Below are 16716 nucleotides of genomic sequence, written 5' to 3' on the forward strand. Positions count from 1 at the left end.
GCAAAACCTTGAAATTCTACTCACTTATAGTGGGAGCTGGGGACAACTCCATCTGAGTCGTTTCTGCTTCTCCACTTGGCCTTGTGGGACCTAGTTCCTCTGGCTCTACGGGCATCAATAGCTGTGTAGAGCTTGCCCCTTCACCAGCTGGGGACTGCAGCTCTTGAGGAATGTCTCCCAAGGCTGGTGGGGGTGGGAGTGTTTGTTGTTGTGAGGGCTGCAGAGTGACAAGGGTCTCCTTGGACTCAGATGTTGCTGCATCGGTTGAAGATGGGGTTGTTGGGTAGCTGTCAGGCATAGGAGTCCCATCTTTCTCGGAAAGAATGACAATGGGAGTGTTAAGGGGCAATCAGCCAAGAACCCAGGGAACCACTTAATCAGCACAAGTGGTCTGACAAGTACCCCTGCCCACCCCCGGGCTATGACCGTTCCTAGGAACAGCTTGTGGCTGGTCTGGTATACCCAGGATGAGGGCTAAGGCACAGTGCTATCTTAGTCTCAAGAAATGGAGATCTGAATCTTTGTAGATTCTAAGAATTAAATCTTTCTGTGTCCTGGGTGGAAGGGGAAAGAGTTCAAGTCACTTTATAATGATATTTGCCTCACCCTAAATATCACCTATTCCCTTCCACCTCCCTTTTTTTCCCCCGGTCCTGATTATCCAAGGAATATCTACAACCCTGATGGAGGCAACAGTGCCAAGACTAAGTATGAATACGCCACACACCAGGGAAAGTAGTAAGTTGTATAGTTATCTTCTAATTGGGGCCTAAAATCCCTACCCCACAACAATACAACTTACTACCTCACCCCGGCATGAGCAGAATCCTCTAGCAAGGGCAGCAGGCAAAAGGCCATTTTTCCTGATGACAGACCTTTTCAAAGACCTTTCTTTCATTAAAGGGACCAGGACACCTACCACCCACTTTCACTGCTTTAAAAAAAATACAATAGTCTTTAGTATAATCATTTTGCAACTCAAATGCCAAAGGAGACAGAAGGTATAGGAAAGCAGAGGAAAATTCTGAGGAGATGGGGTGGGGGGAGAGACCTAATACCACACGGACCAGTTACTAAAATCATGAAATAGTTACTGACATTAAGATTAGAAGGAGGAATACGAAACTTACAGCAGTAATACCATTTAACCCACAGAGCTACCTTCCCCAAAAGCAGATTGCTCAAGATAATATCTGTATTAGACTTTTAGATTCCAGACCCACAAAGTTTATACAAAAAGGAAAAAATAAGAAGAGACTAACATAGGATTACCAACTTTTAGTTTAGCCAAATAAAAAAGAATCCCATCAATATCACTTAATAAAAATATTTTGATACCAAAGACCTAGAAAGGACATAATTTCTTTAAATCGAATAAATTTAGCTTTCTGAAAAACTCATTAATCCCTCTTTAGTTTTTTTTTAAATAAAGCTTCCTTACTTTTTAAATTTAAAAAAAATTTTTTAAATGTTTATTTATTTTTGAGACAGAGAGAGACAGAAAGCGAGCAGGGAAGAGGCAGAGAGAGAGAGAGAGAGAGAGAGAGAGAGAGAGAAAGAATTGGAAGCTGGCTCCAGGCTCTGAGCTGTCAGCACAGAGCCTGATGTATGGCTTGAACTCGTGAACTGCAAGATCATGACCTGAGTCAAAGTCAGACGCTTAACTGACTGAGCCACCTAGGCACCCCTAAATTTTTTTTTAATGTTTATTTTTGAGAGAGAGAAAGAGAGAGCATGAGTTAAGGGAGGATCAAAGAGAGAGGGAGACACAGAATCCGAAGCACGCTCCAGGCTATCAGCACAGAGCCCGACACAGGGCTCGAACCCACAGACCATGAGATCACGACCTGAGCAGAAGTTGGACACTTAACTGACTGAGGCGCCCCAATCCCTCTTTACTTTGTTCATTTCCACTAAGGACTGGTATTTGGGAACTACCGCCATCAGGTATTCTCATGAAGCACCACACCATGGTGGTCACCAAAGGGGGCAGGACACATGGCCTTGCTATACATGCCAGAATGCAGCACAGCAAGATCAGAGCGAGAACCTAAACAGAGCACGTTGGAGGGGAAGTGTACCGCCGTGGGAAAGACAGTAGACTGTATAGTTATCTCCAAGATGGGGTATGACCCTAAAACTATACAATCTACTACCTCATCCCACAGAGCACCAGTGTTCATTCATCTTCAGCCCACCTGGGCCAGCTACTTAGGTCAGGAAAAAGAGCCAACCAATTAGCAAGAAGGTAAAAAGGCGGGCAGAGTTACCTGAGAGGTTCTGTTCGGTGGAGTCACTGGTCTTAGATGCAGTACACTGGAAAGAGAAGAGACAGATCCATGTGGGACTTTGCAAGCACATTAAGATAGGGGTCAACTATAATAGCCACCAGTTCCAACATAAGCCACCTAGGAGTTCGATGACCTGGATGAAGATGAGCACTTTAGTGAGCAAATGTATCTCCAATTTCTCTAATACATACTTGTGTTCAAGGATGGCTTGGGGACAGGGGGGGGGACTTCCAGAGGGCTGACTGAAGAGTGAGCTGGGCTTGGCACAGGACATGACCTAAACACAATTGTGAGGCCAGCAAGAATTTCTTAAAGTTTCACCTCTCTTTATTTCCCTTCCTTGGGCTCATTTTGTCTACTCCAGCTTCTTAAATCATATACCAGGATTACTGATTTTCTATCCCTTTTCACATGTTTGAAACAATGTTATTATTTATATCAAGCAAAACTTCCATACAAAGTTATTTGTTAGGTCAAGCTTGTTATCCTAACTGAACATTTTGATATCCTTAACCTAATACCTTAACTGCTGAATGGGACATAACAGTCTTTCAACTCAAGCCTTTTAATTTCTTTGTATTTCTGTCAGCTTTTACTTCATATATTTTAAAGCTAATATTGTTTAAAGTCCCCAAAACTTCTAAACCAGTAGCTTCTTTCTAAATCAAAATGAAAAATCAAGCCTTAGAAATGACATGTGGTTATGGGGTTCAGGGAAGGAACATTTCCTGATCTGAAGCCGAAACCTAAGCCTAACTTATTTAAATGATGGAATGGGGCCATCTTGGTAAGGTTGCCCCCACACTTGTTAAGTCAATCCTCAGAGTGAAGTGGAATTGAACCCCCAAGAGCATGGGCATAATCAAATTCATTCTTCTAATCTAGCTGCAGTCACTGAAGGTAGAGATTACACAGTGTGACTGGTAAGTCAGGAGCCACTCTGGTTCTTTCTCCAGTTTTCCCCAGTGAGAGACAATGGAGAAATAATTTTCCCTCTGGGTTTGAATTCTTTTTCCTAAAAAACATGTGAATGTATGGTGAATTTGGAATGAATCATTTCTCAAGTTCAATGTGAACATCCCAGGATTCTTCAATGACTGGTGCTATGTGTATGCCAAAACCACATGAAAGTAAAGGCAGACATAGCCAAAGATGAATCCTCCCAGCTCTTGCAAATCACCTGTGCACTCTGATCTCTGTTCTCCTTATCTTCTTTGCCTTTGTCAGTTATCTTTGTTTCTTCCTCAGCCAACTGTTTCCTCCGTTTCTCCCGCCTTTCTTCCAGCTCCTCATCCCTCAGGAATTCCAGGTGATTGACAATGGGCACTTTAACAACTGGATCACAGAAACAAAGATCAGAGGTTGCTCAGGGGAGGTGAGGAAGGAAGCCAAGAGGCAGAGCTTGTGGCCAGAGAATGAGGGCAACATTCTCCCATGCACTCATCCTAGCTGTGGAAGGCTCACTACTGCTCAGATAACCAAGCTACCACATACCTGAAACACAGTCATGCATGCTCTCAGCATCAAGAACTTTGCATTCCTCTGTCCAGCGGGTTAGGGCTGTGGGGATGCTGGACAGAGTCCCTGTGAGGGAACAAAAGAGAATGAGATTCCTGGCCTGGTCACATGTCATCTGATGCAAAAATTGCCATATTTTTCTAACAAGACCCAATGTCTTATCACAAGGTTTGGCACATCACAGGTATCCAGAGATAGTAAAAGTTTTGAACTTGGCTAAATTATCAAGTGGTTCTGCCCCTATAATATGTGGTTTCTCTAGGCAGGGAAGGTAATGTTCTCCTTTCCCTCAGCAGGGAAAAAGTAGAAGGCGAAAAACTCTATGTATCCTCCCTTTTCACCAAACTTGCCTGCTTGACTGGTAGCTGTGCTCTGGTCATGGAAAAAGTCATCCAGCAGCTCATCATCAGATCTGGCAATAATGTGGACATCATCGTTGCCCACGAGGAGGCGGGCTCGGCCTCGGCTTTGTAGGGGAAGGCTGCTGCTCAGCTGAAGGATGTCAGCAGCAGCAGAAGGACCAAGCAACCTGTAGGGTGATGGTGGAGTGCCATGGTCACTGTAATCCATAGGGGTCTTGCAACTGTTGTTGTGATCCTTTCTGTAACCTCTAGGAAATGCTTAATGCTATTATATAGACTTGATCATACTTAAGCATAAATCTTTTTTTTTTTAAAGTCTTATTTATTTAGGTAAATCTCCACACCCAATGCAGGGCTCTAACTCAAGACCCTGAGATCAAGAGTCGAATGCTCCTCCGCCTGAGCCAGCCAGGTGCCCCACTAAGCATAAATCTTAGTTATCTTTCTAACCATTCCATCTGTCTGTGAACTTTATTTGGGTTGAGGTCACATATTATTCCATAGTTCCTTGTACAGTGAGTGTCACTGATAACTCCAGGAATTGTGTTAGGATATAATATCTCTCTTGTATACCCACTGTTGCCTGTACATGGATTATTATGTCCTTTCTTCTCACTACACTCTAAGCCTGAAGGCAGAAATCCCATCATGTCTATATTTAAAGTGTTAAGTGCTTGGCATATGAAATGATTCACTGACTGTTGAATGTATACATAGGACACTGAAGCAAAAAGATACAATCTGGTATTCTCCAGAAGGCTGCACATATAACCCAAAAAGAAATGGGACAAATGTAACTCACCTCTGGAGTATAAGAGGAGGGTTGGGCTGGCGATTCCCAGGGTAATGAACATGAATGGTGTGGCCTGTATTGGCTGTCAGCTGCCTTAGGGTTCTCTGACTGCGCCCGATGCCCTGGGTGAGACGTGTTGTGGAGGAGCCACTGCCCAGCGTCAGAGAACTGTGGTCTGCATGGCGTACCATCAGTGGGTGAGTGGTAGGGATATTTCCTGGGGATGGGGGGATGTCTGCTGCAAGGACAATATGTAAAGGGGTCAGTGTCGAAAACAAATTTCTTCCAAGGTTGTTCAACCAGAGCCATGTCTCCTGGGCCTTACTTCCTCACACGGAAACCTGAGCTTTGTCCTTTCTCCCTCATTCCCATGCCTCATGTATAATCACCGACACTACCATAGCTTATGCCACCATCTCTTACCTAGATATTGCAACAGTCTCCTAACTAGTACCTTCTCCCAATCCATTTTCCACACTACAGCCACAGTGATGCTTTTAGACCCCTCAGAAACATGCTACTCCCTCCACCTTGAAGACTCCAATCCTCTCCCCCTTCTTTATACTTGCTCTTTTGTTTTTGGCCCAGATGTCACTTGCTCAGATTCTACAGATTGGCTTAATAACCCTTTACTCTGGGCTTTCTTACCATACTACAGTGTAATGCCTGCTTACTTATGATTCCTAATAGACCATAAGCTCCTTTGAGGGAAAGGGACCGTTTTCTTTTTCACTGCTGTATTTATTCTTAGTACCTAGGAAATAGTAGGCATCCTCAAACATTTGTTCAATTTGATTTACTAAATGAAGGGAGGCTCAACGTAAGGAAGACTGACAGAAATCACAAAAATGTAAAAAAAAAAAAATCACAGAATAGAAGGCACCTTGAAAATTATGTAATACAACCCATTTTCAAAAAAAACCTTTTCATTTACAGGTGACAAACTGAGGCTCAAAGAGGTAAGAGACTACTTGGCCAAGACAACAGACCAGCACAGTTCAGTATTTTCTGCTATACCATGCTTGTGATTTGGGGTCAAGACCTGCCTTCTCAAGACAGCTTGATTTTAAGAACTAGATGCTAAAAGTGAACTTTGACGTTGATAGAGGAGAAGGAAAGAGATTCACTCTCTCCTCCGAAAAGATGCGTCCTTGATGAACAGAGTGAATGTGCTCAAATCTACTCCCCAATGCCAAGCTCAAAGGTGTTCATTCAAACTCTCAAGATCCAGTGTTACAGACATAAGAATTGATTGCCCTGTCACTGTAGTGTGCACATGGGTGCGTGATGCAGTCAGCCTTGGTCTCACTTAAAAAAAAAAAATTCAAGCAAATCATCAAGTTGTCCAGGCTCTAAAATGGCTGCCTGTTTACTGAGGTGGAGAGAACAAAAAGCAGCCTCTCACAATTCTTTCTTCTAAGTATACATTTATTGAGAGAGATGGATTCAGATATCCCTTGCCCCAGGAAGTCAGCATAGGAAAAGAAGTGCTGTCTGTATCAGATTGATAGCTGCTCTGGTTCACTGCTTGGTTTACCCTAAAGAAGGGTATAAGAATCAAGAGATAAAACCCAGCTGAGCCCCTGTATCTTACTAGCACTGGAGAACATGTTGTCAAACTCAATGATGAGATCATCCTCCCGGTCAAAGCGCTCAAATCGGACCAAGGGAGAAGCGTTCATATCAGGGTAATCCTCATCCAATTCCATTTCAGAGCCATCGTCGTCATCGTCTTCATCTCCCTCTTCACCTTCATCATCCTCCTTAAGGGGAAAATAGGAGATGGAGAATTGCTGGAGGTAAGGGTTTTCTGAAGTCTGATGTCATGGCCACATTTGCACATGAGGGAGGGAGGCGCTGAGGCTAGCAACCCAGACTGTTGGTTTTCTCCAGCTCTGTGTTCCCATGGAAGAGGTTGTCTGAACCAACCCAAACACAGTCCCCCCTCACCTGATCATCTTCCTCATCTTCCTCCTCCTCCTCCTCTTCATCCTGACTATCATCCTCATCCTCGTTACTGCCACTGCTGTCCTCTTCCTGAGTGTGCTCCTCCTCATCCTCAGGGTCCAGGATATTCATGGAATCTAAAACAAAGGGAGCACATTGGAGGACTATACTGAGCAGCTAGCAAACAGGCTACTGTGGCAGGCCGGCAGATTGAGTGGGAAGGCGATGGGGTATCTGACTCTAGGAGAGGAAGAACCAGATCTGGGGTGATGTACAGACTTAGTGAGCCAGCCCTGATTTCCTGAGAGTGCCAATCAATGCATCAACACGCTGAGCAGGGTGGCTGAATGTGGAGGCTGGCTATAGGGTGGTGCTTCAGGAGCCATGGTCTAGGACTTGGCCAAGTCTGCTGGTGCCCCCTTGCCTTTCCAGCTCTACTTTGCTACTGACTGCATCCTGTTGGTAAGAGGGAATCTGGAGCGATGATAGCAGGTGGGTGAGAAGAAAGCGAACCAAGTAAGAAGTGACAAACTTTTGGGTAAGCAGTAGTAACATGTTATTTGAAAAACTGGCTGAGTATAAAGTGGATGATATATGTCAGCGCATGCAGACAGATGCTTCCTTATTCTGCACATGTGGGCAGCTGCCTCCAGGAAAACCCTAGTGTAGTGTCTGTCAGACGTGCAGGGCAAGAAGGGAGGCCTTTCTGGCCTCGGCACTCTCACCTTCTCGGTTGGCCTGCAAGGTGGAAGCTTGGCTGAGGTTGGAAGGAGCTTCATCCATCAGCACGTCCTCTTGTGATTCATCCTCTCCACTTCTGCTCACTGAAGGTTACAGAGCAGAGCCTTCACTGAACAACAGAGGACTTCCCTTTCCAGATTGGGTGCGTCTAAAGTAGCTATGTACACCCAGCAGATATCCACTTTTTTTTTTTTTTTGGATGAGGGAGAAGACCTAGGTTCTCTGCTGTCGACTAGCTAGGTGAGCTTGGCCAGTCACTTTACCTGTCTGAGTCTCAGTTTCCTCATCTGTAAAATGGGATGATCACATCTGCTCTGCCAATCCCACTAATTGTGAAACCACAGAGGATAATGGGTGTGAAAAGTCTTGTCAAATTTAAGAATACATGTCTACTTCCGTTTATCCTTTGATTTCCTTCATCAATAAAATAAAAACAAGTAACACATAGACCCCTGGAGCCAGGTGACAGTAGGGTACCTTTGCCGTTTTCCGTCTGAGTTGTAAAAAAGGGCCACCCTTAGGGAATGATCACACTTTTTACACTACTGAGACTCAGAGGCGGAAAGCCCCTGGATTTTGCTAAAGAAATGCAAGGAAAGCACTTTCTCACCCTATAGGCTCTACAGCCTCCTCTAGGATTCCATGAATAAAAAACACTCTTGATGTGCCTGATGTATCATTTATACTGATGGCCACCCCCTCCACCTCCCCCACATAGGCAACACTTCAGATCCGCCACAGGTCTGTAGATGGTTTGTGAATTTCTCATCTGTAAGATCGTCAACATCAAGACAAGCAGCAATCTAGGCTGGCTATGAGCCCTTAGGCAGAGCTGAGCAAGCAGATGATGAGAAAAAGGGTCCTCCCAAGAGAGACTGAGGCAAAGGTAAAGGCTATACTCAGTTCTGGGGCTCTCACCTATAATTGTACTGTTCCCAGATCCGCCATCCCTCTCAAGCAACTCATCTATCAGGTCCTCCAGCTCATTCTCAACCTGGAGAGAAATAGAACATATATATGGATGCACACAAGTCTATCATTGCGCTAGCACGGAAACCCTAAAAAAGGCCAGCAAGGGAGTACATATTTCCAGGATAACGTGTGACAGAGAATGTTGCATAAACACCACACATTTGGTGCTAAGAGCACAGAAACTACCATGTGCTGTCAATCCACACTCAGACTGTCCTTCAAATGGGTTCATCCCAGTTATCTCAGACCAGGCGAGTCTTTATACTATCCAGAAATACATGCAGATCTCCTCAGAGCTAGCAGCTTAGGACTGTACGTCCCATTTCTTACAACTGCTACCAGCTCCAGAAATCACAATGCTTTCTTTAGGGTCTTTAGAAAATAGTTATTTGAATGGCTCCAGTGAGACCTGGTGCTATAGGTACAACAGTGATATTAAGGAGTTTCCATTAATGACCAGCGCCAAATAAATCAAAGACCTTGGGCCCAAAGGGCTCAGGCCAGTTTTCTACATCCACATTTCACCTGTGCCTAAGTCTGGGATTCCTGCTGGGATCCATTCCATTTCATAGTACATGGATGGCATCCTGGCCTTATCCCCACCTCTCATTTAATACAATACAAACACATTTACTGAACATCTACTAAGCATATCATCTGTGCTCCTGTGCAAAGCAGACAGCACTGAGGCAAGGATCTAAGGTACTCACCCACCCACACCACTTGGGGATTCTGTTTAGCGCCGCAAAAGGGGTATGCTGGGTGATCTGCCTCCCTACCTGCATCTCTTGTGAACTGAGCACCTCAGGCTGCCCAGCAATCACCACTGAGTCGGTTTCAGCCTCCCCATCCATGATATCCCCATCTGCCACCTCTGTCTGAGTGACATCATGATCCTCCTCCTGCACTTCTGCTTCCCCAGGCTCGCCTGAAACAATCAACCAACCAGCAAAATAATCAAAGGGTGCCTATATGCAGGGCACCACGAGGCAAGCATGGAAGACAATAAGGTCCCTTCCCTGGGCAAGTTTACAAGTTCTCAGAGAAAAAATGAATGGGTGACAAAGGAAAAGACAAGGCTACGTGTGAGGATAGCCAAATAAGGCTGCAATTTTAAGGAATTCTTTGTGGGGCAGATTCCCACGCCACTATGACAGATCTCTATAAGGCCAGCAATTTCCCAGGGAAACAATACCAAGCCAGAAGAGTTGTGATGCCATGCCCATAAAGTAACTATGCCCACCCAGCCTGCTCTCCAGTCCATTGGCTCTAATTCCCTACCTGGGTCCTGCTGGTTGCTATTGGAGTCCTGAGCAGCTCCTTGGGCATCCTGCTCAGACTTGCTCTTGCTAGAAGCACTCTTGCTGCCAAAAAGGCTACTAGGCTGGTTCACAATCCGGGAAAGTGTTTCCAAAGGCTTCAAAGCAGCATTGACTGTGTTGGCCATGTTTGGACTGAGGTAAAGATACAGAGACAGACTTAGCACAGAAACCTGCACTAAAAGGAACCAAGGCTCATCAGAGTAACAACTGATTCCAGGGGATGGGGCATGGAGGGTACAAAGTGAGCCTGGAACATCTTGTTGTGCCAGAAGGCTTTAAAAAATTGATGGGGTCATTACCACAGGCCAAATCTGAGAATAAAAAATAATGACGGTAGTGGATTATACCATATTAAATATAAAAAGAAACTGCAGCCACAGGGATACAAACATAAGCAGAAGGAAATCTTCATTATAAAAGAATGCCTGCTAATAAATAGGAATGAGAAAATCAGAAATCCTTATTTTTCAAACAGCAATGTAAGCGATCCAGGCAGGGATCACCAATAAATGCTAACCTACTGAGTTAAAAATCTTCAGGGCATAAGATATTCATGTAATCTTCATATGAACTCAAAGCATCACCCATAAAACACTTATTAAGTACAAAAGGGAAAGCTAATGTTTATGTGATCAAACTTAGCATCACCAATAATGGGACAAATTAGCATTATGTGTCTCCTGATGTGATGCACCAAGGGCAAATATCACCCATGTAGTATTCATGCCAGAAGTTTAACCTGAACCTAGCCATAAGGAAGCAATTAGACAAATTCAGGTTATGGAATATTCTATGAGACATTTGGCGCCTTCCAGATTCTTCAAAATAGTCAACTGTCATAAAAAAACAAGATGCAATTAGTGATGCTCACTGGATGCTGGATTAAAACGCTCTCTCCCAAGCTATAAAGACATACTTGGAATAACTGGGGATATTGGAATATGAACTACATGCTGAATCCTATTATATCAATGGTAAAATTTCTTAGATGTGACGATATTCTAGCCACGTATAGGAATGTTTATTCTTAGGAGACACATGCTAAAGTATTCAGAGGTTAAGCATCATGTTGTCTGCAATGAACTTCAAATGACTCTGCTCCTAAAAGAGGGAAGGAGAGGAGGAACTAAAGCAAATAGGACAGAATGATAACCACTGGTTAATCTACATGAAACATATGGTGCTCATTACACTGTGAGTCTAAAATTTTTAAATGTTTTTAAAAAATTAATGAGCTTGTATCAAGAGGACAAAAATCAACTTGAAGAGGCCCCATGGGCCAAAGGTGTAATGGAAAAGAATAATGACTGCAGAGATCCAAATAATTCAATCACTGGCTTAAAAAAAAAAATCAATAAAAATAGAAAAACCAGAGAAAAGTTGCATTTGAGGTGGTGATTAAATCTATTTTGACTTTACTCTAAAAATTAGTGACTTAAGAAAAAAAAATTAAGTTTTTATCCTGCCTCTTAAGTAGGAACTGTATTTCAGGGTAACCAGACTCTCCCCCTTGAACTGGGGCTGTCACAGAAAAGTGCCAGCTAATAATGTCGAAGGAATGACAGAAATTAGAAAAGTCACTGATAATCCCCAAAAAAACTGACACAGGAAAGGATTATCAGTTGGCGTTAAGATCATTAATTAGGTATACGGCTGATAGGAAACCAGACATTTATATAGCACCAAAACAGTAATATAGGCTACTTTCTAATAAGGGGGGAAATTTAACAGTACTCTACTCTAGAGTAAGTCAATTTTATCATGATTATTAATGACAGTTCAAAGAGATGTGTCTTCCCATGATGGAATATGAGATACACCTCATTTATGATATATCCTAACCAATAATTTCAAATTGCTCCATTAAGCCTCTAGCTCTAATTAGAAGTTAACAGAAAACAGGGAGTAAAGGAACAAGTTAAATGACACTGCAAGGAACCAAATGGACCAAATCTAGAAGGCAAAACATTCCAGCATGACAGCAGGCCTGGTCACCTTAACAAGTTAGTGTCATTAGCAGAAATAAAATGAAAATTAAAAAATTAATTAAGATTCTGTGTTAGAATAACAGATTCAGAGGATATAGCTAGATGTAATGTAAGGTCTGTAACTAGATTCTGGTTCAGACAAAAATTCCTGAATATGGATTTGGATGTTATATATGATGAAAACTTACTTACAAAAGCAAGGTAGAGATTTATAACCGGAAAAACAAAAAACCCTAATCCAACCTAGGTTATACAACAGCATATATAATATCATTTTAGTAAAAAATACATTTTGCATGTATATGAAAAAACCATTGAAGAATGTAGTAAAGTAACAGTGATATCTGGTGGTAGAAACCCAGTATTTACTTTTGCTCATCTGCATTTTTCATGATATACATATAATCTTATAATAAAAGGTTACTTTTAATTAAGATGGGAGAATCTTGGGGAAAAAATTACTGATACAGTCCAACTCTTGAGTTTGAAGCAAATGAGAAAACTAAGGTCTAAAGAAAGGCAAGTGCCTTGCTTAAAAACCACAATACTAAGAACTCAGGTTCCCACCTATACCCAAACTTTTCCTATCACACCAGTGGCTCACTACTGATTCTGGTGAGGATACATGAAACACAAGCAAATGAAGAAATAAAAGCAGCATGATTAAAGAGAGGGCAAAAGCCTGCAGCTGGAGTTCAGGAATAATTTTACCTGGACAGGTCCAGGCTATGAGGCACTCTTGCCAGGTCATTAACCAGTCCTTTCTTCAGGAAGAGTCGAATAATGTTGTTCATGCCATTGTGCTGGGTCTTGGCTGTGGCACTGCTGTAGAAGCTGGACGTTGAGGGGCAGGACTCCATGATAGTACTGATGATACACATCACTGCTTGAAGCCTGGGAGAGAAGTTTGACACCTCTATCATATGAATACTGCCCATTCTTAGGAGTCTTAAACTAACCGGCCTCAGATAACCCTCCTGGTGCCCTGTGTTTCCTTCTGGAAGTAACATTTAAACAGGTGAGAGCTCACTCCCTGAGTGGTAGCATTCTTAATTTTCTTTACACATAATTTAAAAAATAAGACTGAATAATCTGCTCAATTTCTTGAAGATATCAGAACTATAATGACAACATCCCTTTGTTCTAAGCTGTTTACCCTCCTCCAAATGTAATAAGTTCTCTAGGTATTTTGAGGCACTAGAACTATTTGAGAGGACCAGAGAATATACAGTGCCAGTGTGACCAGAACTCTTGTTCAAGTGCTAGGAATCCCACAGGCCAAGAATGGAGTAAGGAGATGCTACTGATTATCAGCACTAGGTCAGGCATGGGTTTTACCTGGCATGTTTCTCTGTACTCTCAGCCATAGCCAGTGCCCGTCCCAGAGCTGCTTTTACTTCATTCACAAGGGCTACCTGGGCATCTGTGCCACTCCCTGCAGCAGCTAGGCTTGCAAGGAATAGGCGGGCCAGGGCAGGTGTGTCCTTGTCTTCTGCATTCTGGGTATGTGGGAGGAGGTGGTCCAGAACAAAGGCTAGCACACTGCAGTCCTGAAAAATCATTAATTATGACATTTACTCACAAGCATAATTATGCCATATTGTTTGCACATCAACAAGGTACACATACACAAAGTTGATCCTTCAAGTCACCCAGTCAGTGATTATCAGGTCCACTTTACAGATGAGAAAACCAAGGTTTGAAAGTACAAACTAAGTGAGCAAATCCAGATTTCATGCTTTTAAACTCCACTCATTTCTCACTAGTTTACACATTTTCATTTATAGGTTACTTGATATTTCTCAAAACATTTTTATGTGTGGTATTTAAAAGAACTGTTCACAGTAAACCTATAGAACAGTTAAGGCAAGTTTAGTATTTTCCCATTCTGACAGATGGGTAATATGAGGCCCAAAGAAACAGGGCCTGTGCAAAGAACTTAACCAATGGCAAGGATTCAAATCTTGTTCATAATTAAGTGCTATAATGCCTTCACGTATTCAATTAAGTTGTAATGTTTACTGATACCTATAATGTGCTAAGGACCCTAGGCTAAAAATAGGCATTTAAAAGAGAAACAGCACAGCCACAGATAGATATGCAAGAATATTTAATGCAAAGTAAATAGCAAAAAAAGGCCCAAGAAGGGAAAGAAATTACGTGAGACTTGTTCCTTCTAACAAGGACTTCTGTCCTGATAATTCTTTATATTAGAAAGAAACTTAGTTCTATTGTCATTTAAGCAGATATTGGATCAAAATTTTGGAGTTAATTAGAAAGGATGGCTGTATAACACTGAATGTACCAAATGCCACTCAATGGTACACTTTAAAATGCTTGATTTTATGTAAATTTTGCCTCAATAAAAACTGCATTGAAGAATTCTAGAGTCTGGAAAATTAGATACGGTGGCTAGGTTAAGATGGAACTATTAGAAATAAAAATTCCTCAGTACTGAATAAAATACAAAATTGTGTAAATATGTTATGTAACATTATTAGTAAAAACTGGAAAAAAAGCTTTGCAATTTGGGAAAGCAGGGTGATGTAGTAAAAGACTTGGATTTATAACCAGAGACCTGGATTCCAATTCTAATCCTGTTACTCTGCAGTTTGGCCTTGAACAAGTTACTAACCTTTCTGAGCCTTCTCTACTTCTCTATTAAGGGGAGCAATACCAACAACCTTCTAGTGCTGAGGTAAGGATTAATCAACAGTATTTGTAAATCACCTAGGAGTACCCAGTACCACAAGGTCATGTGACACATAATAGATACTTAATAAATTTGCAATTAAATGTCTTATTCCACAAGGAATGCTTATATTAACTACAACTGGCATAATGAGTAAAAGCTTTGAAATAAAAGCCTAATGTATGTTTAGTATACAAAACTCCACAAAGGACTTGTATCTAGAATATGTAAAAAATTCAGTAGAGAACAAGAATATAAGACTTGGACACCTCACAGGAGAATATCCAAATAGCCAATACAGAAAAGGATATTTTAACCATAATGCAAAATCTAGTGGATTTGTAGTAATCCACCAGAACAGCTAAAATGAAAAATAAGAAAATACCAAGTGTTGGCAAGGAGGTATGGCAAGCATACCATATGCTGTGCTTGGTAATAATATAAATGGACACAACCACTCTGGAAAACTTTTGGTGCCATTTGCTAAAGCTGAAGAGACCAGCAATTCTACTCCTTAGGCATGTTAACACCTAATAGAAACACTTAATCCAGTTTATCCTTGAATAACACGGATTTGAACTGTGTGGGTCCACTTATATGCAGATTTTTTTTCAATATATTGGTGCCATACTGTAAATACATTTTCTCTACCTTACAATTTTTTTTTTACTGAAACCATTAGCAAGTCTTTATTTCCCTTACTGCCTTTTCATTTGAAATTAGTTTTGATTAAATTTTTTTCTATTTAATTAAAAAAAATTGTGAACAAGCAAATTTGTATTTAAGAGTTTCAGCTCAAAGTTGCAACAATCTAAGAATTAGTGATCCAAGCAGAAATTATAATTTTATTTTTTCTCAGGGGTAATAACATTTTTCTCCAATATATGTAACCATACAAATTATGTGTTAATGGAGTGTTTATGATATTGGTAAAGTTTCTGGTCAACAGGAGGATATTAGTAAAATATTTGGGGGAGTCAACAGTTTATGCAGATTTTCAACTACATACGTGAGGAGAGGGGAAGGAGGTGTCAGCACCCTTAATATCCCTGCGTTGTTCGAGAGTCAACTGTATACGTTCACCAAGACATATATAAGAATGGACTGTAGCAACACTACTTTCAATACCTGTAAAATGGAAAACTACCCAATTGTCTATTAGCACTAGAATGGACAAGACTGTGTTACATTCACACAATGGAATCCTATACAGCAAATAAACTACTACCACACACAAAAATGGATATTGCAAACAAAGGAATATACACTGTATGATTCTATTTATATAAAGTGCAAAACCAATCTATGACAACAGAACTCAAGATAATGGTTGACATTATGGAAGTTTAAAAGGGAGGGGGAGCTGGAGCTGTAGAAAGGCATGAAGGGGTAAGCTTTTGTGAACTTTTTAATGTTTTAATTTGGGTAATAGTCATCCAAGAAAAACTAACGACTCATTCAGGAATTGCATATTTTTGTATGTATTTTAAAAAACTCAGATTAAAGTAAAACTAGCTTAAAAATGGCAGCTGATTTCATATTCTTTGCCTGCAACATTAATGCCCCTACTCTACTCTCAGACCATTTACTGCTTACTAACCATGAAATTAAAATATAACCTCCCAAACAAGGTTCCCTTTTTGAAAAAAATCTCCTTGGGCACCCCTTTTATGTATATGGGAACATGATCTAGTTTCTTAAAGTGCCCTCTCATTTGAAAAATCTAACCTGAAGATAATTCCATATCAAGACATTTCTTTCCCACAGCTCTGATAAACATTTAGGCTTTCCTTATGTTCTATGTTACCAATACTATTATCATATCAGGTGTCTTTGCACAGGTGTGAGTATATCTGGAAGATAAACAGCCATTTTGTCTATTTGGCTTATTCTACTGTCCCCTAGACACCCTTATGTAGACAAACCACAGATACCTTTCAAATTACACATTTTCTCTTCAAGCCATTTCTTCTAACATAAAAAGAATAGAAAAACATAAAACAAGAAACATCGGAATCCTTGATTTTGTTTTTATTTTCCAAAGATCCATTTCTACCTTTAAAACATCTCTTCGACTCACCCATTTTTTT

At 41.2% G+C, this 16716-nt stretch overlaps 1 protein-coding gene across 13 annotated transcripts in view; it reads right to left on the bottom strand.

The window, feature by feature from the left end:
* Positions 1–16716, bottom strand: part of HUWE1 (HECT, UBA and WWE domain containing E3 ubiquitin protein ligase 1) — a 173967-nt gene that overhangs the window by 18086 nt on the left and 139165 nt on the right. For 11 of the 13 annotated variants that reach the window (XM_040467038.1, XM_040467040.1, XM_040467046.1 and 8 more), the window contains 14 exons: positions 13273–13484; positions 12646–12828; positions 9906–10078; positions 9404–9552; positions 8571–8646; positions 7637–7735; positions 6915–7048; positions 6559–6727; positions 4974–5202; positions 4160–4338; positions 3786–3875; positions 3472–3626; positions 2271–2316; positions 25–309 (listed from right to left, as the gene is read on the bottom strand). In XM_040467038.1, coding sequence (XP_040322972.1) covers positions 25–309; positions 2271–2316; positions 3472–3626; positions 3786–3875; positions 4160–4338; positions 4974–5202; positions 6559–6727; positions 6915–7048; positions 7637–7735; positions 8571–8646; positions 9404–9552; positions 9906–10078; positions 12646–12828; positions 13273–13484 — 2179 coding nt within the window. The remainder of the gene's footprint in view (positions 1–24; positions 310–2270; positions 2317–3471; positions 3627–3785; positions 3876–4159; positions 4339–4973; positions 5203–6558; positions 6728–6914; positions 7049–7636; positions 7736–8570; positions 8647–9403; positions 9553–9905; positions 10079–12645; positions 12829–13272; positions 13485–16716) is intronic. The other 2 variants (XM_040467048.1, XM_040467051.1) reach the window with 2 other exon arrangements.

The sequence above is a fragment of the Herpailurus yagouaroundi genome, unplaced genomic scaffold (assembly GCF_014898765.1).
Source record: "Herpailurus yagouaroundi ecotype Mexico unplaced genomic scaffold, PumYag 67189, whole genome shotgun sequence".
Classification (NCBI taxonomy): domain Eukaryota; kingdom Metazoa; phylum Chordata; class Mammalia; order Carnivora; family Felidae; genus Herpailurus; species Herpailurus yagouaroundi.